Below are 21081 nucleotides of genomic sequence, written 5' to 3'. Positions count from 1 at the left end.
CTGCTAGATACAGCCATGTGACTAAGTTCTAATCAATGGGATGCAAGTGGAATTGTGTGCCACCTCTAGGAAGTGCCCTGAAAGGAACAGGATTCCCCCTTCCTCACTCGTTCTTCCATTCCACTAGCTGGAATGCACACAAGATAGTTGAAGTTCGAGCAGCCATCCTGGACACCATGGGGTAGAAGCCACATGCCACAGATAATATACTATCATGAGAAAAGAAATCTGTGAATCTCTGACAATTTCAAGATGTCTGGACTGATTTATTCTTGACTCTTATTTGGCAGAAATAAATTTCTATCTTTCTCCAGCCATTTTTATTGTGAGCTTTCTGAGCCTCATGGCCAACCAATCCAAACTACTACAGGAGGGTTACTTAAAGAATAAAATGCAAGGGCATACACTGGAAAATAAATATAACTACATAGGAGCTGGATATGGAACTGTGCAGCGCATCCTGGACTAGACTGGAACTAGTCTAGCCTGACCCATGAGGTCTTTTGGCTCTGTCGTTTCCACATGAATCTGCCCCCATTTGCTAGCTTTTCTACATGGATGGACTTTCTCTGCCTGCTCATCGGCCAGGCTAAAAACAGCCATTCACATGTTAAGCCTATCTAACTTTTCAGATAAGTCATTTCTGTTCTTTATCTTTTAGTTCAAATTCATGAAAGAGGGATCATTATTTTTTGCTCACCCAATGAACTGTGCCCCCCTCTCCAAAGTTAGTTGTATAATCCTCATTCAGTCCATTGTGACTAGAATGGTTTGGAAGTAGGGGTAAAAATACAGCCACCAAGGTCTCCTCTTTTAAACATTTTTTTAAATGTTCATTTGTTTTTTGAGAGAGAGAGAGGGTGAGAGAGAGAGAGAGAGAGAGAGAGAGAGAGAACGAGCGGGGGAGGGGCAGGCAGAGAGGGAGACAGAATCTGAAGCAGGCTCCAGGCTCTTAGCTGTCAGCACAGGGCCGACACAGGGCTTGAACTCACAGAGCGCCTCATGCATGACCAGAGTCACGTACCCTTAACCGACTGAGCCACCCAGGCACCCCAACCAAAGTCTACTCTTTAAGCAAGGATTGCTGGAGAGGTACAAATTCCAAAGAAGAGGATGTAGGCGAGGAAGGCAATCTAAAATGAGTCTACTATTTAAGACCAATGCATATCTAATTGTCTGATGAACAACTCAGTTTGAACAATCCACTCATCTTTCCTTTCCACCTGGTCCGCCTTCTGTATTCAATAGTTAATAAAATCACCATCAATATAGTTTCCTAAGCCAGAAACCTGGGAGGCATCCATGGCCCTGCCTTCTTATTTATCCCACTCTCATTAACAACCAGTCCCTGAATGTGTAGATTCTCCCTCTTATCTAACGGTGCTGCCTTAGTGTAGGCTCTCCTCATTTATTGTCCAGTTTATTGTATCCGTAACTGATGTCCCTGCTGCCAGGCTGGCCCCCATCCACAGCCCTCAGACTGACCGTTCTGAATGCAAATCACTTGCTGCTTATCATTTGCAGTGCTTTCAGGAAGAGTTCAACCCCTTAGCTTGGCACCAGAGATTCTTCACAACCTGGTTCCTGCCTGTCTCTATAGCCTTGTCTTCCGCCACACCTTGACATTAGCCTTCCACGCTGGTACACTCACTGATCCCCCTCATGCTGCTGATTATTTCCATGACTTTGAACATTTGGGCCCCTCTGCCTGTTCTGCTATGACATCCCAGAATGCACATTTTCCCAGGGGATTTACTGGGACTCAATGGAGGTTGAAAATTCTAAAAAAGCAGACCTTAAAGCAATATAAATCCATTATTTGAATTATAAATGCTCTGACATCTAAACTGTGCCTCAAATTACCCACATATCAAAGCACACACAACTATTCTCTACAAAGTAGATACTGAATAAATGCTCATTAAGTATCTTAAAAACTTTTAGGGGCCCCTCAAAACTTCCAGATGTAAAGAACGAGTTGGTAAAGCTGTCAAAGCAAGCTGAGACAGAGAAAAAGGATTTTAAATGGAACGAGGGCAAGAAGAATGGGCGTAGATTCATCGCTTCTCGTTCTTATTTCCCCTACAGGTGCCCTCAAACTACGGTGAAGGGGCCAGGACCACACCTTGTGCTACAGCACATCTTTTGGCTCCGAGCGAAAGATGAGGTTGGGATCTCATGGTCTTAGAATGACATTAGGAAACAAACGTAAATAGCATGGCCACAAAAACTGAAATATCCAGATAGGCTACTCACCCTAACCCTTCTTTCTTCCTTCTACACAAATACAATTTAAAAATTATAGACATCTTGGGCTGCCTGGATGGCTCAGTCGGTTGAGCGTCTGACTCTTGATTTCAGCTCAGATCATGATGTCATGGTTTGTGGGATTGAGCCCTGCATTGGGCTCCGTGCTGAGAGTGCAGAGTCTGCTTCAGATGCTCTCTCTCCCTCTCTCTCTCTCTGCCTCTCCCCCACTCATTCTCTGTCTCTCAAAATAAAGACACATTAAGAGAATTATAGGGGTGTCTGGGTGGCTCAGGTGGTTAAGCATCCAACTCTTGGTTTCGCCTCAGGTCATGATCTCATGGTGGTGGGATTGAACCCCTCGTTGGGCTCCACACTGGGTGTGCAGCTTGCTTGAGATTCTCTCTCTCCCTGTCCCTCTGCCCTTCCCCTGCTTGCGCTGGCACGTGCATGCCCCCTCCCCCCCTCTCTCAAATTGAAAGCAATGTTTAAATGCTTAAAATATAAAATTAAGAGAAAAGGAAAGTCAACGTGTACACTATCATTACAGCTATGTAAAAATGCACACGCACGAGCAAGGACTGACCCAGAACAGAAAAATAAACTCGATACGTTAGGGCAGGGTTTGTCAACCTCAGCATTGCTGACATTTGAGCTGAATAATTCTTTGTTGTGGAGGGATATTCTGTGCACAGATGGATATAAAGCAGCATCCCTGGCCTCTGCCAACTGGATGCCAGTAACATCTCCCTAGCTGTGACAACTAAAAATGTCTCTATCCATTGCCACACATCTCTTGGGGAGCAGGATCACCCCCTGGGTTTAGAACTACTGTGCAGGGTGAAAGAAAAGTTTTTAAAAGTTACTGTTTGGATGCCTGGCTGGCTCAGTCAGTAGAACATAGGACCCCGGATCACGGTGTTGTGGGGTTGTGAGTTTCAAGCCCCACGCTGGGTATAGCGATTACTTCAAAATAAAATCTTAAAAGAAAGAGTTACTTTTCAATGTTGCCATCATGTTTGTTCAGAATATACATTTTGGAAGGGAAAGGTAAACCCCTTGCGATATAGCATCTAACACTCTTTTTCAAAAGTTAGAATTTATCCATTAAATGTGAACAACTGAAAAAGTTTCAGAACTTCTACCCCCCCCCCCCCCCCATCTATTATAGAAGAGAAAGCTGAACTTCTCAGTGTTTGGAAACTTGACCTGGCTGTAAGTATGAGATATCATAAATAAGTGTCGTAATTGACCTGAGAAATAAAAATATCCAAATCATTCTGGCTCCCAAAATACCCTCTCAAAGTGTACACTTTGCGTATATTCAAAATGGTTTACATTTAAATCCGAATACTGAGAAAGAAATAGTAAGACTCAACAAGGAACACATACTTTAAGACAATTTAAATAAAGTTTTCCAACTAAAAGGAAATTGCACTGGCTCTAAATGAAACTCACTCTATTTTTAAGGTCCTATGTTCCAGTCTTTTAAGGACCACTAAGAGTGCTCCTTTGCCAAAAATATTTATTTTCAACCACTCCTCATCATTTCTGTTTCTTGGCTCACATAGCAAAGAACGCCTTCTAATTAAGAAACTGACATGAAGAGAAGGCACAAGAGATGCTGTTTCAAGCATCTCCTCTCCAGAAAATTCTATCGTATCAAGGCATTGAATTCATATAGGCTTATGAAAGTTGAAATCCTGTTACATGATCATCCTGAATGATCTTTTCACATGCATGAAAGCATCGTGTATACCTAACATAGTATTCACTTGAGCCAGGAACAATCTTCTTTCTTTATATAAGCCTGGGACCGGCCTAAAAATGCATTTTGGTTGTTTTCCCCTCCACTTTCAAAACACACTAGGCTTGTAGAAATTTACTGTTTGTATTTACCAATGTGCGCTTCTCCATGTTAGTCTCTAGTTTACCCAAGACAGGAAGCTTGCCACAGTGCAGAGAAACAGAGAAAATCTTCCAAATGATCCCAGAGCTGGAGAATGTGGAATACTTAGCTACCCAAAGCATTGTAGTAGGAAAGCAGAGGGAGGTGGTCTATAGATGGCAGAGGTGGTGGAGACGAATGGACATTCAGTGATGCGCAGCGTGGACAAGAAAGGGTGAAAATGGCTGTGGAATGAGCAGGATGAGAAAACTGGCACTCTGGGTGATGAGAGAAATGGATGAGGTTGTAGCTGGAAAGGCAGAAAGTAACTGACTTGATGACGTCTGATGCTGAAGATACAAAAGGCCTCCAGAGCTTCATCGGGAATTAAGGTTCCGCATGATGAACCTAAGGCGAAAAGGCAGAAAACAGCCTACAACCAGGGGAAGCCGTGGCTCCGAGGACTTCGTCCGGGCCGGGACCTTCAGGCGCGGTTGGCGGTGCAGGGCCGAGTCTTCGCCTGGGCGGTGGGAAAAGGAACGCCCGATAGCTGACTGACGGGGTTCCAAGCTCTCTCTCAGCAAGACAGGCAGCCTAAACCTAAAGGCCTGGGGCGGCTGGGTCCCAGGAGACGGACGAGCCCTTCTTCAGGCGGTTTCACTCCAGCCCGCGACTACAAAGGCAGAGCTACACAGGCTCTCCTGTTTCAGGCCATACTGGGGAGACGAGCGGGAAAGACGTAGAATGCTGAAAAGGGACGGGGAGTAGGCGCTTTCCTCCTCGGGGCTGAAGCGGGAACAGGGGGAACCTCAGGAACCAGGTCGGAAATTGTCTTTTGGAGAGTCCCGAGTCGCACGGCTCCTCCACCGCTGCTCCGCTGCCAGCTGCAGGTGCCTACTCAGGCCGGAGCGTCATAGCAACCGCGCTGGCCGCAGGGACGCCAAGGCATCCTTCCGGCGGGAACCATAGAAACGACGCGCACCATTGGCTCAGGGGCTGCTCTTCCTGTGGAGACAGTGCACACCATTGGCTTTTGGGTCGTGGGGCGGGGTTTTTGGGCAGGATTGAAGGTACGGCTCATTCCGTTGGCTTTGCAGTAACCATGGTCACAACCGGGCGCACGCTTGCTACTTCGGGGATACATTTTGTTAGCGGGCATTTATAACTATCAAATAGCTTCCCGCCTGGCCTTATCTAAAGACCGGGCCTAGGGGCGCCTGGGTGGCGCAGTCGGTTAAGCGTCCGACTTCAGCCAGGTCACGATCTCGCACTCCGTGAGTTCGAGCCCCGCATCGGGCTCTGGGCTGATGGCTCAGAGCCTGGAGCCTGTTTCTGATTCTGTGTCTCCCTCTCTCTCTGCCCCTCCCCCGTTCATGCTCTGTCTCTCTCTGTCCCAAAAATAAATAAACGTTGAAAAAAAAAAAATAAAGACCGGGCCTAATGGTTTTATTTTTTTCTAGAAGTAACTTCATTCTTAAAAGGGAGAGGGGTCAGGAGTTCTGAGTTTTAAGCCTAGATCCGTCACTACCTGGGGCGCCTAAGACAAATCACATTTTTGGACCCGTCTTTATTACTGTAAAACATGAATAAACCGGACTTGACTAGAATTGTCCCTGAGACAGAGTCCTTTAGAAGTTCTAAGCACTAAAGAAGAAGGAGCAGAAGAAGAAGAAGAAAGGGGGGGGGGGTGGGGAGGAGGAAGAAGAGGAGGAGGAGGGGAAGGAGAAGTCCCAAGCACTGAAAATTCAGTTTGGATGAACCCTTCCTTCCTCCACCTATGTCATGCAAAATAATTTCTAAGTGACAATTTGACAGAGGCTTGGTTTATATCATCTTCATTTAAATGCTCTTATTGCAAGATTCTAGTTCTTCAAAGCTTGATTTGACTCCTGTTTTGGGGGCCCTTGCTTTGCTGATATCCCACACAGGTACATTTCAGTCTTATTCTAGTTCCACATAGGATCCTTTCCAAAGCTTGGCCAGTTGTCTGGACAGATCTTATCCCTTACTTTCTGTAAGTGCTTCAACCATTTCCTCGTGCAAGAGCCCTGCAAGTGTTTTTACTCTGATCTAAAATGCTCACCACCATCACTTCCGGCCCACTTAACTCCTACTTATCAGTTCAAGTGTCACTTCCTCCAAACAATCCTTGGTCATCCAATCTAGATCAAGTGCCTTCTCATTCGCTCTCATTGACTCATGTTCCTTTTCATTATTTCTTCCCTTGCACACTCCTATTTGCTGTTAAAGAAACAAAAAATCTCTTGGAATATTAACATGTGTGAATACTGTTTAAGTGCTTCAAATGAAAATTAAACTGAATTGGGAAACACTTTAAATAATTGCATGTAGGGAAGTGGCGTTTATTTAAGCATAACAAAACAGGATAGGAAATGGTTCTCCAGGGAAGTAATAATTATGGCAGAAACAAACATTAAGATCTCTTCTAGTTTTCACTCCATTTGCTCTTATTGGACATTCCAACATCATAATGACAGTCATCATTCACATAAAGCTATAGATGTAGGGAAGAAAATCAATCTTTTGCTTCCTATCCCTTCAGTACTGCAGCCACTGCTGACAGAGCTTGTTGTCTTTGAGGGTTTGCTAATTGGACCTTAAGTTAATTTAAAATTTTTGTTCAATGAAACTGCTGCTTACAGAATAGTCCTGATTGCTGCAGTTATTTTTCCTCTGCTCAGTCACATCTCCTGACTTACTGATTTATTTCAATGCATTTCGGCACCTCTACTCAAATCTTTTCAACTAAAATTGTGCCTGTCATTAGACACAAGGGGGTACCCTTCCCAACTCCATGAAATAGCACTAATTATATTTTATTTTGTTAAAAGTTTGAGAGAGAGAGTCATCGCGAGTGGGGGACAGGGAGAGGGACAGAGACAGGGAATCCCAAGCAGGCTCTGTGCTGCCAGTGCAGAACCCGATTCCAGGCTTGAACTCATGAAACCGCGAGATCATGACCTGAACCGAAACCAAGAGGTAGATGCTTAACCTACCGAGTGACCAGGTGCTCCACTAACAGCATTTTAAATCAAATATGTATAACTCCTATTTCTATCTACTTATTAATGGTAATTTTTCAATATGCACTCTGGATCATCCTACAGATCATTAGGGGATTTTTCTGAACCACACTTCTTGTGCACTCCCAACCCAAAGCTCAGGACAGTGAAAGTTGCTTTGAAATCTTAAGAATTCAGGGACCAAGCGAGGCACCAGAATAATACTGCCACCGCCAGAAAATACACCAGAAAACTTAAGCGCAGGTGAAAAATCTACATGCCAGGCACCAGACTAATGCTTTATCTTCACTGTTTTATCTAATCCTCGCCACAAAGGGCATTACTTAGCAGAGAGATTTATTATCTCTGGTTTATAAATGAGGAGCCTGAGAGGAAGTTAAGGGTGTAAGGTTACAAAGGTCACAGGTGACACAGCTGGAACCATCAAACTTAGGTTTGACTCCAAAACCCATACTCCTTACCACATTGTAAAGCTTCCCTCAAGGCAGAAGTCACTAATAGGTCCCTGCCTGGCCCCGGGGTAGAAGCCAAAGTTAAATTTCCCCTAAGAGCAGTTCTAAAATATTTGAAAGGCAAACTGTTATGTCAAATAGAGTCAATCTAGAAAAAGGAGCAAAAAGTAAATGTAGGGGGAAGGAAGCACATCATTCTACAGGGAATCTATCCCAAGGGAAGTGTCCTTCTCTCCTACTCCCATCTTTGATAAAAACAACATCATTTCCATTGTGTTGGCTTTTGGGCACATACTTTATTGCACTTTTTTATTCATACATCCATTTCCCAAACAGAGACATATTTACTCATCTTTTTAATCTTCATAATCCTCAGGACCTACCACATAGTAGGCATCAAGAAATATTTGATCTTCAAGGCATGGCCATTCATGCATCCCTAATCCTTCTCATAGTATGAAGAAGGTTGATATTCAGGCCTCACACGTATATGCGGAGGCATATAATTCCCAATGAGCTCTTTTTCTAAAGGTGAGCAACAGTTTGCGTTCATTTTCAAAATCCAGATGATAATCAGGTGAGTGTGTCAGGTGGTTTGGTCGTAACTGCTTTGCTCTTGTGTTCATTTTTATGGAGTATGAAATGACCTTTAAAAGACAAATACCAAACTATATTCACCTGCATACCACTCACTGCTTTCTCCCTTCATTTTCTCTGTCTTTATGAAAGCAAAGGGTTTATTTTCACCACTTGTAAGAGCCCTGATCCGCTGAACAAGTTTTGATCCTACAAAGGCTTTTCACTTCAGTTTTTGTCATGTATAAAAGCCGTGTGTCGAGACTGAAGATCATCCACTATCTTGTCTTCTATATCTACACCTTTCTCTACTTCTTCCTCTGATAGCAATATCTTGGTTTCTGAGTCTTTGGTTAGAATAACCACAAAGGACCGTCGTGACTCAATGCTGTTAGCTATCACCACTTGATGTCGATAAACTTCCAAAGCATTCCGTGCACGATCAAGTATGATGGAAGGGTCAGTCTCCAACTTAAAGGAAATTATAAATGCTTTGGGAGCCCAGTCTTTAACCAAAGGAGAAAGCATTTTTGGCACCATCTTCATTGTTATCTGTATTGGAAAAAGAAAAGCTTAATAAGCAAACAAAGCTCAGTATCTACCAGGTCAATCTCATGGGAAACTAAGGAAGCAAGGACTCAGATTTTTGGCTAAGTCAGTTTAAGTGGTATTTCTCATTGTCAAACTTTTCAAAGCATTTGTACATGCTTGGCTTAAAAGCCTTGGTTCTAGAGGGTTCATAAAGATACCTAATTCCAAGGCTTTATACAAATCCTGGGACAAGCCATGAATTAACCTTGCCCTACCACCCTCATTACCATTAACAGAGCTCTAGGAAAAGAGCATTATATTTTATTCAACATTCCCCTCATTGTACCAAACACTCAAATAAACAAATGCAAATAATCTGTTCATGCAAATCTATAACCCAAATGTACCTTTGGCAGAAATTTAATTAAAGTTGGGTTTTTAAACCTCTGCCTAAAATATTTCTTGCACCGGTAGAATGGCTATTTGACTCCACTTAAACACTGTCACTCGTAACACATCTTAGCGGTGAAGAAACAGAACTGATTTTTATTTTCATTTGATCAAAACTCCCACTATGCCATTCTTGATCCCTTCTAAGAATGTTGAGTCGGTTTGTGTACTTTCAAGGAAGAACCAAAAAATACAGGATACAAAGCTCCCAGATTTTTAAAAGTGTGAATTTACTACGATAATTATCAGGATTTCCCCCTCAGAAAGTTAGCATAGGGATTATACATACATTCCCCACTTAATTTTTCTGCTTAGCATTTTCCACTATCTAACATAGTATGGATTTGGCTTATTTATGGTCTCCTCCGCAAAGGAGAAGCAACATAGGGGCACAGTGTATTTCTTTACACTGCTTTATCTCCAAGTCCTGCCATAGTATTTGGCATATAGAGGGTACTCAATAAATTATCTGTTGAACAAATGAACAGCAAGTGTCCCACAGGCAGAGTTTCTCCTTTTAAATTCTGCTTGTATCATAAATGATTAAGAACTCTCTCAGGTTCCAAGAAGCCAGATCATCTCAACATCTGAACCACACCACTAGCCACCCCATACCCCTTCCTCAAACTACAGCCACCATGGTTATCTTACACCCACCTCTCTCTCTCTAATTTACCTTTCCTATTGATGCCAGAATGTTCTTTTCAAACAAGAATTTTTGTCTCATTCTCCTACTTGTTTTCCTTAGCTCCACAGGATAAAGTTCCTTAAGAGGGAATACAAAATCTTCTGCGAAGTAAGCTCTCTTCAGTCTCCCCACCCCCTGCCCAGCTCCCCACTCTCCCTGCTCTCCAGCCTTACCAAAGAATTTCAGTTCACCGCATACTGCTCATTTCCAAACTTCAATCTGTACTCAATCTGTAATGACCTTCCCTACTTTGTCTGGTATACTCTCTACTCATCTTTTAAAACCCAGTTATGTCATCTCTTCCAGGAAGCCTGCCTTGACTTCCCCAAGATTCACTCACCCCATGCTCTGACTTCACTTTGTACGTACCTCTACTAGAGCATTTATCACTCTGTACTGTAATTATGTCTGTGTCCAGCTCCCTCACTAGAGTGTGAGGTTCTTGAGGGAGGGCGGTGTCTTATTCATCTCTGTATCCCTAGTGCCTAGCACATACGGAATGCAGAAAGGCCATCTCCAGATCAAGAGGGAATTAACCCAAGATTGATTATAGGGGGATCAGATCTCTGGAAGAGAAGCGCCTGTCACCTGCAGTGGGCCCCCAGATGACTGGATCTTGTGTTCAGGCATTTCTGAGACAGGAACATAGAAATCTGACACGGCCGCAGCCAGGTAAAACATCGCAGAAGAGCCTGCAGAGAGAAGCACAGGGTGTAATAAATCGGAGTGGGATATGGGATCGGGTCCTTTTCAACTCAGGCTCCCTTGGCTGTGAGACCGCGGATAATGAAAAGGTGAGGGGAAAAGTGTCTGGGGGAGAAAGGCTCTGCCTGCAGGAAACCTTGGACTCCTAGAGCACGCACCCAGCGGATTGAGCGCCTGGGCCGCAGCCTGCAGCAGATGCAAATAGTCCGCCAAAGTGGAGAACTCCACGGCAAGGAAGGTGCCGGCAGCCGCAGCCTCCTGGTAGCTCCGCAGAGCGGCCGCGAAGCCCGGAAGTGCATTCTCCTCGGCCTCCAGGCTCAGCAAGCCCGAAGGGGTTGAGCCGCTGGGCCGCAACGCCGACAACCAGGTCTGGGGCGGGAAGCGGTGGGCAAAAGGGAAGGCGGAGCGAGCGCGGTACAGGAACAGGACCCCGTAGCCCGCGGCCAGGAAGGCCTCGGCCGAGGTGGCACCGCGCCGCCCGCTGCTGAAGTTGTCCAGGAAGCGCACTGGTCGGGCTTCCAGGGGGACCTTGGTGCCGCCGGACGTGATCAACACCACCCGCCGGCCCTGCGCGCCCAGCCTGGCGGCGAAGCGAGCCATAACCTCGGCGTAGCGCGCAGCTCCCGCAGGCTTGGGGAACTCGGCGACCAGGTCCACTTCCGCCATCAGTCCCTGGGCGCGCCCCACACTGGCGCACACTCTACCGCCACCGGCGCCGCGCCCCAGCCCGGCTCCAGGTCCCCGCGCAGCCGCAATAGCGAGGGGGCGGACCTTTACCTTACGCCGCACGCCGGCGCCAGCCTTCTCCGCGTCGGGGGAGGCGTGCCGGTTTCGACCCACAGCGCGGCAGAGGTGACCCTGAGCTAGCGGGACTTGTGGGCGGGCAGGCATCTGGAAGAGTCACATCCCCTCATGTTAGTTTCCTCCTCCGGTAATGAACTGTCCGTTTTTGCCTCTAACCGGCCACCGTATAGACCTTCCTGGACTTTGATTCCACTGGAGTCAGATTGCTCGGCCATTTAACCTTCGGGACTTAACGGGGGGGGAGGGAGTTTTGTGTGTGTGTGTGTGTGTGTGTGTGTGTGTGTGTGTGTGTGTGTGTGTGTGTGTGTTTTAAATTATTATTATTTTTTAACCCCACAAATACACTCTAGATGTCAGTGGAACTGCGCTTCTCCCCCCCGAGCTTGAATTCCTGGGAACGAGGCTGCCCGGTAGTGGTCACGTGACGCCGGCGTCGGGCGTGTCCTCTCCAGGCAACCGTCCTAGGGACCGAAGACGCCGCTGGCTGCAACATGGACATCATCTGCCCGCTGGCGGTGCCCAAGGGGCGCCGGCTCTGCTGCGAAGTGTGCGAAGCCCCGGCCGAGCGCGTGTGCACGGCCTGCACGGTCACTTATTACTGGTAGGCCCTGAAATGTGGCACGTGGGCCCCTCAATTCCCTCCCTCTCTCCCCATTACAGGTCTGGGTGCCCAGCGTAAGCCATAGCACCAGCTCTGCCAGGGAACACTCAAGGCGGTTTCAAGACAGGTCCCCAAGACTTCTGTGTGTGCCTCTTCTCCCACTCATTCATTCGTCACCAGATGTTTTGTTGACCGCCTACTGTGCGCAATGCACTGTTCTAGAAGCTGAAGTTACTAGTGGAAACTTGGTGGACGGTGCCCCTCAACGATCTAACATACTAATGCGGAAGATAGATAAAAAGAAAACAAGATAATTTCAGAGAGTCATAAATGCCATAAAGACAAAGGAAATGTGATGGGAAATAGGGCAGACAGCTTCTTGGAGGGTAGATACTGATGTGAAAATAAAGTAGGAGCAGTCCACTGTGGAAATGCTGGGCTCTGAGGGTGTAAAGGCTGTGGTGTGTTTGAGGAATAGAAACCAGGCCAGTTTGGTGCACAGCCAAGACGGTGAGAGTGTGGGGAGGGTAGTAGAAAATGAGATGAGATTTCATTCGTTCAACATAACATCCCCTGATCTTTGCTTCCAATTAGACCTATGTTGGACCTGAGATAAAACTGCTAGGTGGCAGATGGCCAGAAACCTAGTCCAGCAAACTAACTTGTTTTAAAAAGTCATTATAGTAGACTCAGCATGACAAGTACTGTCATTCAAGGTGCGCTGTTTCTGGGGACCTCTAAGAATGGAAGCCTAGTGGCTGGGGGCAGTATCTGGAAAGGTTTCTCTGAGTAAATAATGTTTGCGATGACTCTTGAAAGGTCAGTAGGAAATTGCTAGGTGAATGAACAATGAAGACAGAAGGGCAGGGTACTCCTGGCATCCAGGTCTACTTGGGTAAAAGCTAAAAGAACAGAGTTTATTCAGAGCCAGGTAGAGAAGGTAGTGGAGGAAGCAGTTGCTGATTTTCACATTGCAGACTGGACCCATTAGCAGATCATGGATAAATCACAACCAGCGTTTTAAGGAAAATGCACTTTTTTTTTTTAAATTTTTTTTTCAACGTTTATTTATTTTGGGGACAGAGAGATACAGAGCATGAACGGGGGAGGGGCAGAGAGAGAGGGAGACACAGAATTGGAAACAGGCTCCAGGCTCTGAGCCATCAGCCCAGAGCCTGACGCGGGGCTCGAACTCACGGACCGCGCGATCGTGACCTGGCTGAAGTCGGACGCTCAACCGACTGCGCCACCCAGGCGCCCCGAAAATGCACTTTTTTAAGGAAGAAAGTAGAATAACATAGAAAGTATCAGAGTAACCCTACTTGAATTGTTTCTTGAAAATTTTTAGCATTTTATGTGGATATGTGTGTTTGTAATGGTAAAATGTATTTCTTACTAAAAAGAACGTTTAAAAACGATTGTGGTAGATAGTAGTAGGAGTTTAAACCAAGAAGATACAGGTTAGGGCCAGATGGTGACATGAGATGGAGAAGTTTGGAATTTATCCTCTGGGATGTCATGGATCGTTTTGACGGGCTCTCCCTTGTGTTAAGGAAGGATGACAGTAGCAGTGTGGAAGATAAATTGGAAGGTAGACCCTGGTGGCCGCATCACTGATTAAGAAGTTGTTGCAGTTGGGGCACCTGGGTGGCTCAGTCAGTTAAGCATCTAACTTCAGCTCAGGTCATGATCTTGCAGTCCGTGAGTTTGAGCCCCTCATCGGGCTCTTTGCTGACAGCTCAGAGCCTGGAGCCTGCTTCGGATTCTGTTTCTCTCTCTCTGTCTCTCTGCCCCTTCCCTGCTCACACTCTGTCTCTCAAAAAGGAATAAATGTTAAAAAAAAAAAAAAAAAAAAAAAGAAGAAGAAGTTGTTGCAGTGATCCTAGTAGAAAGTGAATCTACCTCTCTCCGACTGAATTAGGTGTTCCTCCTCAGTGCTCTCGCAGCACTCTATATGTTCCCTAGCCTAAAATTTAGGACACAGATTGACATCAGTTGTTTAATAGTCCATATTCCTCACTAGGTCTGTATATCCCATGAGGGAAGGGACGGCATCTGTGTTTTTCTTGCAGTGTCTTCATTGCCTTTAGAATACAATTCAGGATTTGTAGCAAAAACTACAAAGCCCTGGTCATTTCTCTACCTTCATTTCCCACTACACTCACCCTCTCTTCTTGATGTAGTTACCGAGGTTTTCTTCAGGTCTAGTTTGCCAAGTCCTTTCCTCCCTCAGTGTCTTTGCCTGGACTGTTTTCTCTACTAGGAACGTCCTCTTCAGCCCCAAGCTCCCTCTCATCCTTCAGTTCTCAGGAATGTTATTTCTTCAAAGAGGTCTTTCTGGAAGTACTCCTCTCTGAGTTTTCTCGCTCACCTTTTTCTTCGTTTTTCCTGTACTTTTGTATTTCGTGTTTACTTGTTTAGTATCTGTGTCTCTTACTAAACCTACTGGCTGCACATACCGCACACTCAGTGATCATTTGTTGAATAAGCGAGCTTCTGAGTGGGTAGTAAACCTATTAACACAGAAGGAGGTGGTGGGGGGTGACAGATTGGGTAGGGGATACACAGTTTGAGGGCCTTCAGGTCCCTTGGGAGAGATGGCTAGTAAACCACTTCAAGTACAGGCCTGGCACTCAGGGGAGAGAGGAGAGCCTCTACCTGATATGAGCATCTACTTCTTTCCTTCTTGCCTTCATCCCTGCAGCCAGAAGTAATTCCTTCTTCCTCTCAACTCACTTTGTCGTCACTCTCTACTCTCACATGACTCTTACTTCCCTTCTTCATTTTAGTTGTTGACACGTGTGCTATCTCAATTTTATTATGTTCCATTAATGCAGGATATTATGTTGAATATGTGTAGAAGGACTATCCTGCAAATGCTGTCTTTTGATCTGTGTCAGACCCATCTGTATATACCTTACAGTCTCTTGCAGAGTGTCGTGAAACAGAACTAAATATGTGATGAATGCATGAATCAGTTATTATTTCCTATGCCCCTATCCACCATTAGTTCCTTTCTCTTCTTTCACTGCCTTTAATTCTCTTTAAGGTGTTCTCCTCTCCCCTCCACCTTCTTTTCTTCAGATTTCTCTATGCTTGTGTCCTGGGGATTTTAAGATTTTTCCATAAAATAAAGCTGAGTTAATTGTTCTGCATCTCAGAAATGGGGGCTTTAATACTCCTCCCTCACCAGGTTTTGTGGTTGAGTGCAAAGCATGTAGCATCATGCCAGAAACCAAACTGACACTCAGTAAATATTCTTTTCCTTCATTCCAAATTTAAGGAGCCAGAAGGACAGTAAACTTGAATTTGTGAAAGTTTTTTTTTCCTCTTTTTTTGCAGAAGAGTTTTTTTCTTTTAAAATGTTTTAAAATGTTTATTTATTTTTGAGAGAGTGAGAGACAGAGGGTGATCAGGGGAGGGGCAGAGACAGCTGGAGACACAGAACTGGAAGCAGGCTCCAGGCTTTGAGCTGTCAGCACAAAGCCCGATGCAGGACTTGAACTCATGAACTGTGAGATCATGACCTGAGCCAAAGTTGGATGCTCAACTGACTGAGCCACCCAGGCACCCCAAAAGATTTTTTTCCCTAATTATTAATGTAACTCATGCTTACTATAGAGAATTTGAAAATATAAAAAATAAAGAAGAAAAATCTATAGTCTCACAATTTAGAGATTAATAGTCTGATATTTTGGTCAACTTCTTTATACTCTTTTCATATAAACACATCTGTTTTATACACTCTGTTAATCTTGCACATATTGTTCTATATTGGATTATGAGAATATAGCCAGGAAACAGAACATTTGTAAGAAAAGGCAATTTTATTAAAGTGCACACTGAAACATTACAGAAAGTTACAAGAGGCTTTAGTACTGTAAGTTAACAAATCATTGCATATAGATAAGAGTGATTTGCAGTAAGTTTTATTTAACATGTGGGGCACAAATTTAAATGTTTTCACTGATCAGGAAAAGAAAACGAATAGTGAAGTGGCATTCAATAGTAGGAGACAGTATGATCTGTGGTAAACTGCAGAATGAGTGTCCTGCCTAATGTCTTCCAAATTTAGTCTAAAAAACATGGTAATGGTTGGGGGGTAATGGTTGGGGTGGCTTCATCGGTTAAGTGTTCAACTCTTAGATTCAGTTCAGGTCACGATCTCATGGTTTGGTGAATTCAAGCCCCACTTTGGGCTCTGTGCTGACAGCGTGGAGCCTGCTTGGGATTCTCTCTCTCCCTCTCTCTCTCTGCCCCTCCCCTACTCATGCTGTCTCTGTCTCTCTTAAATAAATAAACTTAAAAAAAATTAAACAAACTTATTAAAACACAAAACAAAACATGATATTGGCCAAAAAATGTCTAGCTCACAGGCTACTTGATTGTGAGCCCTGATTGAAAATATATTTTCAACTCCTTTATGCATGACTGTGCTGGGTATTAGGGATTAGACAGATGAATAAGAAAAAGAACTCATGAATATATAAATAATGCTCATTTTATTTGGAAAGGCTAGATATGTCAAATGCTCTCAGTGGAACAAAAATTCAGGCAGCTAAGTAAATTAATATTTCCATTGCTCACACGATTATTCAAAAAGTCCCTATTTAATAAATATCCTATGGAACTCAACTGTTTCTATATCCTGGCTGTTAAGTGCTTTAATTGATTTGTTTACAGTAATTCTCTATAAAAATTTTTAAGTGCTTTATGTCATTTCTATGATAGCGGTTACAGTTTAAAGAGAAAATACTTCATTGCATTTCCGTTGTCCCAGAAGGAAAGAAGGAGAGAGAGTTTGAACAAAGCTATATGTTGTCTATGACTGTTTTTGTGCTACCACAAGAGTTGAATTTTTACAACAGAGACCATGTAGCTCTCAAAGCCTAAAATATTTGGCCCTTTACGGACAAACTTTGCTGACCCTGTGCTAGGTTATCGTTACCAGTTTTGGAATATGTATAAATTGAATCAGTTAACTTAGACATTTGAGTAAAAATATATAATCGGCAGTAGAAATGCAAAAACTCATGATTTATGTATCCAACAACAGAGTCTCAAGATGCATGAAGTAGAGAAGGGAGAAATAATTAATAGTTGGACACTTCAGTATTCCACCGTGAATAATGAACAGGAGATAAGCAAGGAGATACAAGGCTTGAACAACACTATAAGCCAACTAGACCTAACAGATATCTATATACATTCTTCTCAAGTGCATATGGAATATTCTCCAGGATAGACCATGTATTAGACCATAAAGCAAGTCTCAATAAATTTATAAGGGTTGAAATTATACAAAGTATGTTCTGTAACCACAGCGGAATGATATTAGTCATAACAGAAGGAAATTTGGGGAATTTATGAATGTATGGAAATAACACAGTCTTAACCTGTGAGTCAAAGAAGAAATCACAAGGGAAATTAGAAAATGCTTTGAGATGAAATGAGAACAAAAATACCAATACTAAAACTTACGGGATGCAGTAAAAGCAGTACTCAGAGGGAAATTTCTAGCTATAAACACATACGTTAGAAAAGAAGTAAGATCTCAAATCAGTGACCTGCCCTTCCACTTTAAGAAACTAGAGAAAGAAAAAGCAAACTCAACCCAAAACTAATGGAAGGAGGAAAATATTAAAGATTGGAGTAGAGAGAAGTGAAATAGAGAATAGAGAAGCAAGAGAAAGAATCAACAAAACTAAAAATTGATATTTTATTTTATTTTATTTATTTATTTATTTTTATGAAATTTATTGACAAATTGGTTTCCATACAACACCCAGTGCTCATCCCAAAAGGTGCCCTCCTCAATACCCATCACCCACCCTCTCCTCCCTCCCACCCCCCATCAACCCTCAGTTTGTTCTCAGTTTTTAACAGTCTCTTATGCTTTGGCTCTCTCCCATTCTAACCTCTTTTTTTTTTTTTTTCCTTCCCCTCCCCCATGGGTTCCTGTTAAGTTTCTCAGGATCCACATAAGAGTGAAACCATATGGTATCTGTCTTTCTCTGTATGGCTTATTTCACTTAGCATCACACTCTCCAGTTCCATCCACGTTGCTACAAAAGGCCATATTTCATTTTTTCTCATTGCCACGTAATATTCCATTGTGTATATAAACCACAATTTCTTTATCCATTCATCAGTTGATGGACATTTAGGCTCTTTCCATAATTTGGCTATTGTTGAGAGTGCTGCTATGAACATTGGGGTACAAGTGGCCCTATGCATCAGTACTCCTGTATCCCTTGGGTAAATTCCTACCAGTGCTATTGCTGGGTCATAGGGTAGGTCTATTTTTAATTTTCTGAGGAACCTCCACACTGCTTTCCAGAGCGGCTGCACCAATTTGCATTCCCACCAACAGTGCAAGAGGGTTCCCGTTTCTCCACATCCTCTCCAGCATCTATAGTCTCCTGATTTGTTCATTTTGGCCACTCTGACTGGCGTGAGGTGATACCTGAGTGTGGTTTTGATTTGTATTTCCCTGATAAGGAGCGACGCTGAACATCTTTTCATGTGCCTGTTGGCCATCCGGATGTCTTCTTTAGAGAAGTGTCTATTCATGTTTTCTGCCCATTTCTTCACTGGGTTATTTGTTTTTCGGGTGTGGAGTTTGGTGAGCTCTTTATAGATTTTGGATACTAGCCCTTTGTCCGATATGTCATTTGCAAATATCTTTTCCCATTCCGTTGGTTGCCTTTTAGTTTTGTTGGTTGTTTCCTTTGCTGTGCAGAAGCTTTTTATCTTCATAAGGTCCCAGTAATACACTTTTGCTTTTAATTCCCTTGCCTTTGGGGATGTGTTGAGTAAGAGATTGCTACGGCTGAGGTCAGAGAGGTCTTTTCCTGCTTTCTCCTCTAAGGTTTTGATGGTTTCCTGTCTCACATTTAGGTCCTTTATCCATTTTGAGTTTATTTTTGTGAATGGTGTGAGAAAGTGGTCTAGTTTCAACCTTCTGCACGTTGCTGTCCAGTTCTCCCAGCACCATTTATTAAAGAGGCTGTCTTTTTTCCATTGGATGTTCTTTCCTGCTTTGTCAAAGATGAGTTGGCCATACGTTTGTGGGTCTAGTTCTGGGGTTTCTATTCTATTCCATTGGTCTATGTGTCTGTTTTTGTGCCAATACCATGCTGTCTTGATGATGACAGCTTTGTAGTAGAGGCTAAAGTCTGGGATTGTGATACCTCCTGCTTTGGTCTTCTTCTTCAAAATTCCTTTGGCTATTCGGGGCCTTTTGTGGTTCCATATGAATTTTAGGATTGCTTGTTCTAGTTTCGAGAAGAATGCTGGTGCAATTTTGATTGGGATTGCATTGAATGTGTAGATAGCTTTGGGTAGTATTGAAATTTTGACAATATTTATTTTTCCAATCCATGAGCAGGGAATGTCTTTCCATTTCTTTAAATCTTCTTCAATTTCCTTCATAAGCTTTCTATAGTTTTCAGCATACAGATCCTTTACATCTTTGGTTAGATTTATTCCTAGGTATTTTATGCTTCTTGGTGCAATTGTGAATGGGATCAGTTTCTTTATTTGTCTTTCTGTTGCTTCATTGTTAGTGTATAAGAATGCAACTATTTCTGTACATTGATTTTGTATCCTGCAACTTTGCTGAATTCCTGTATCAGTTCTAGCAGACTTTTGGTGGAGTCTATCGGATTTTCCATGTATAATATCATGTCATCTGCAAAAAGCGAAAGCTTGACTTCATCTTTGCCAATTTTGATGCCTTTGATTTCCTTTTGTTGTCTGATTGCTGATGCTAGAACTTCCAGCACTATGTTAAACAACAGCGGTGAGAGTGGGCATCCTTGTCGTGTTCCTGATCTCAGGGAAAAAGCTCTCAGTTTTTCCCCGTTGAGGATGATGTTAGCTGTGGGCTTTTCATAAATGGCTTTTATGATCTTTAAGTATGTTCCTTCTATCCCGACTTTCTCAAGGGTTTTTATTAAGAAAGGGTGCTGGATTTTGTCGAAGGCCTTTTCTGCATCGATTGACAGGATCATATGGTTCTTCTCTTTTTTTTTGTTAATGTGATGTATCACATTGATTGATTTGCGAATGTTGAACCAGCCCTGCATCCCAGGAATGAATCCCACTTGATCATGGTGAATAATTCTTTTTATATGCCGTTGAATTCGATTTGCTAGTATCTTATTGAGAATTTTTGCATCCATATTCATCAGGGATATTGGCCTGTAGTTCTCTTTTTTTACTGGGTCTCTGTCTGGTTTAGGAATCAAAGTAATACTGGCTTCATAGAATGAGTCTGGAAGTTTTCCTTCCCTTTCTATTTCTTGGAATAGCTTGAGAAGGATAGGTATTATCTCTGCTTTAAACGTCTGGTAGAACTCCCCTGGGAAGCCATCTGGTCCTGGACTCTTATTTGTTGGGAGATTTTTGATAACCGATTCAATTTCTTCGCTGGTTATGGGTCTGTTCAAGCTTTCTATTTCCTCCTGATTGAGTTTTGGAAGAGTGTGGGTGTTCAGGAATTTGTCCATTTCTTCCAGGTTGTCCAGTTTGTTGGCATATAATTTTTCATAGTATTCTCTGATAATTGCTTGTATTTCTGAGGGGTTGGTTGTAATAATTCCATTTTCATTCATGATTTTATCTATTTGGGTCATCTCCCTTTTCTTTTTGAGAAGCCTGGCTAGAGGTTTGTCAATTTTGTTGATTTTTTCAAAAAACCAACTCTTGGTTTCGTTGATCTGCTCTACAGTTTTTTTAGATTCTATATTGTTTATTTCTGCTCTGATCGTTATTATTTCTCTTCTTCTGCTGGGTTTAGGCTGCCTTTGCTGTTCTGCTTCTAGTTCCTTTAGGTGTGCTGTTAGATTTTGTATTTGGGATTTTTCTTGTTTCTTGAGATAGGCCTGGATTGCAATGTATTTTCCTCTCAGGACTGCCTTTGCTGCGTCCCAAAGCATTTGGATTGTTGTATTTTCATTTTCGTTTGTTTCCATATATTTTTAAATTTCTTCTCTAATTGTCTGGTTGACCCACTCATTCGTTAGTAGGGTGTTCTTTAACCTCCATGCTTTTGGAGGTTTTCCAGACTTTTTTCTGTGGTTGATTTCAAG

General features: G+C 43.2%; 3 protein-coding genes across 8 annotated transcripts in view; 1 reads left to right on the top strand and 2 right to left on the bottom strand.

The window, feature by feature from the left end:
* CCDC30 (coiled-coil domain containing 30) overlaps positions 1–5065 on the bottom strand; it is a 130974-nt gene extending 125909 nt beyond the window's left edge. For 2 of the 3 annotated variants that reach the window (XM_043574612.1, XM_043574614.1), the window contains exon 1: positions 4470–5065. The gene's annotated coding sequence lies outside the window, so the exon portion shown is untranslated. Of the gene's footprint in view, positions 1–4146 lie in introns of all 3 variants that reach the window. The other variant, XM_043574613.1, reaches the window with a different exon arrangement.
* A 2842-nt stretch (positions 5066–7907) lies between these two features.
* Positions 7908–11336, bottom strand: PPCS (phosphopantothenoylcysteine synthetase). 4 transcript variants are annotated; one of them, XM_043574605.1, is made up of 3 exons: positions 10740–11336; positions 10465–10568; positions 7908–8759 (listed from the first exon to the last, which is right to left on the bottom strand). In XM_043574605.1, exons 1-3 carry the CDS (start codon positions 11245–11247, stop codon positions 8436–8438), a joined length of 936 nt encoding a protein of 311 aa, XP_043430540.1. In that variant the 5' UTR covers positions 11248–11336; the 3' UTR covers positions 7908–8435. The 4 variants fall into 4 exon arrangements, with proteins under 4 accessions (XP_043430540.1, XP_043430543.1, XP_043430542.1 ...); XM_043574608.1 differs by having other exon boundaries at positions 11185–11297; XM_043574607.1 differs by lacking the exon at positions 10465–10568 and having other exon boundaries at positions 10740–10993.
* Positions 11337–11681: 345 nt separating this feature from the next.
* Positions 11682–21081, top strand: part of ZMYND12 (zinc finger MYND-type containing 12) — a 33518-nt gene continuing 24118 nt past the window's right edge. The window contains exon 1 of the mRNA XM_043574610.1: positions 11682–11986. Within this exon, the coding sequence (XP_043430545.1) occupies positions 11877–11986 (110 nt within the window). The 5' untranslated portion in view covers positions 11682–11876. The remainder of the gene's footprint in view (positions 11987–21081) is intronic.

The sequence above is a fragment of the Prionailurus bengalensis genome, chromosome C1, assembly GCF_016509475.1.
Source record: "Prionailurus bengalensis isolate Pbe53 chromosome C1, Fcat_Pben_1.1_paternal_pri, whole genome shotgun sequence".
Classification (NCBI taxonomy): Eukaryota; Metazoa; Chordata; class Mammalia; order Carnivora; family Felidae; genus Prionailurus; species Prionailurus bengalensis.
Note: the sequence above shows the minus strand (reverse complement) of the source record. Positions and strands in the feature narration are given on the sequence as shown.

Coding starts and splice junctions, on each gene's coding strand:
- PPCS (XM_043574605.1), bottom strand. CDS start 11,247: ATGGCGGAAGTGGACCTGGTCGCCGAGTTCCCCAAGCCTGCGGGAGCT. Junction 10,569..10,739: donor CCAGGCGCTCAATCCGCTGG/GTGCGTGCTCTA, acceptor TTCTCTCTGCAG/GCTCTTCTGCGATGTTTTAC. Junction 8,760..10,464: donor CATCTGGGGGCCCACTGCAG/GTGACAGGCGCT, acceptor TTTCCAATACAG/ATAACAATGAAGATGGTGCC.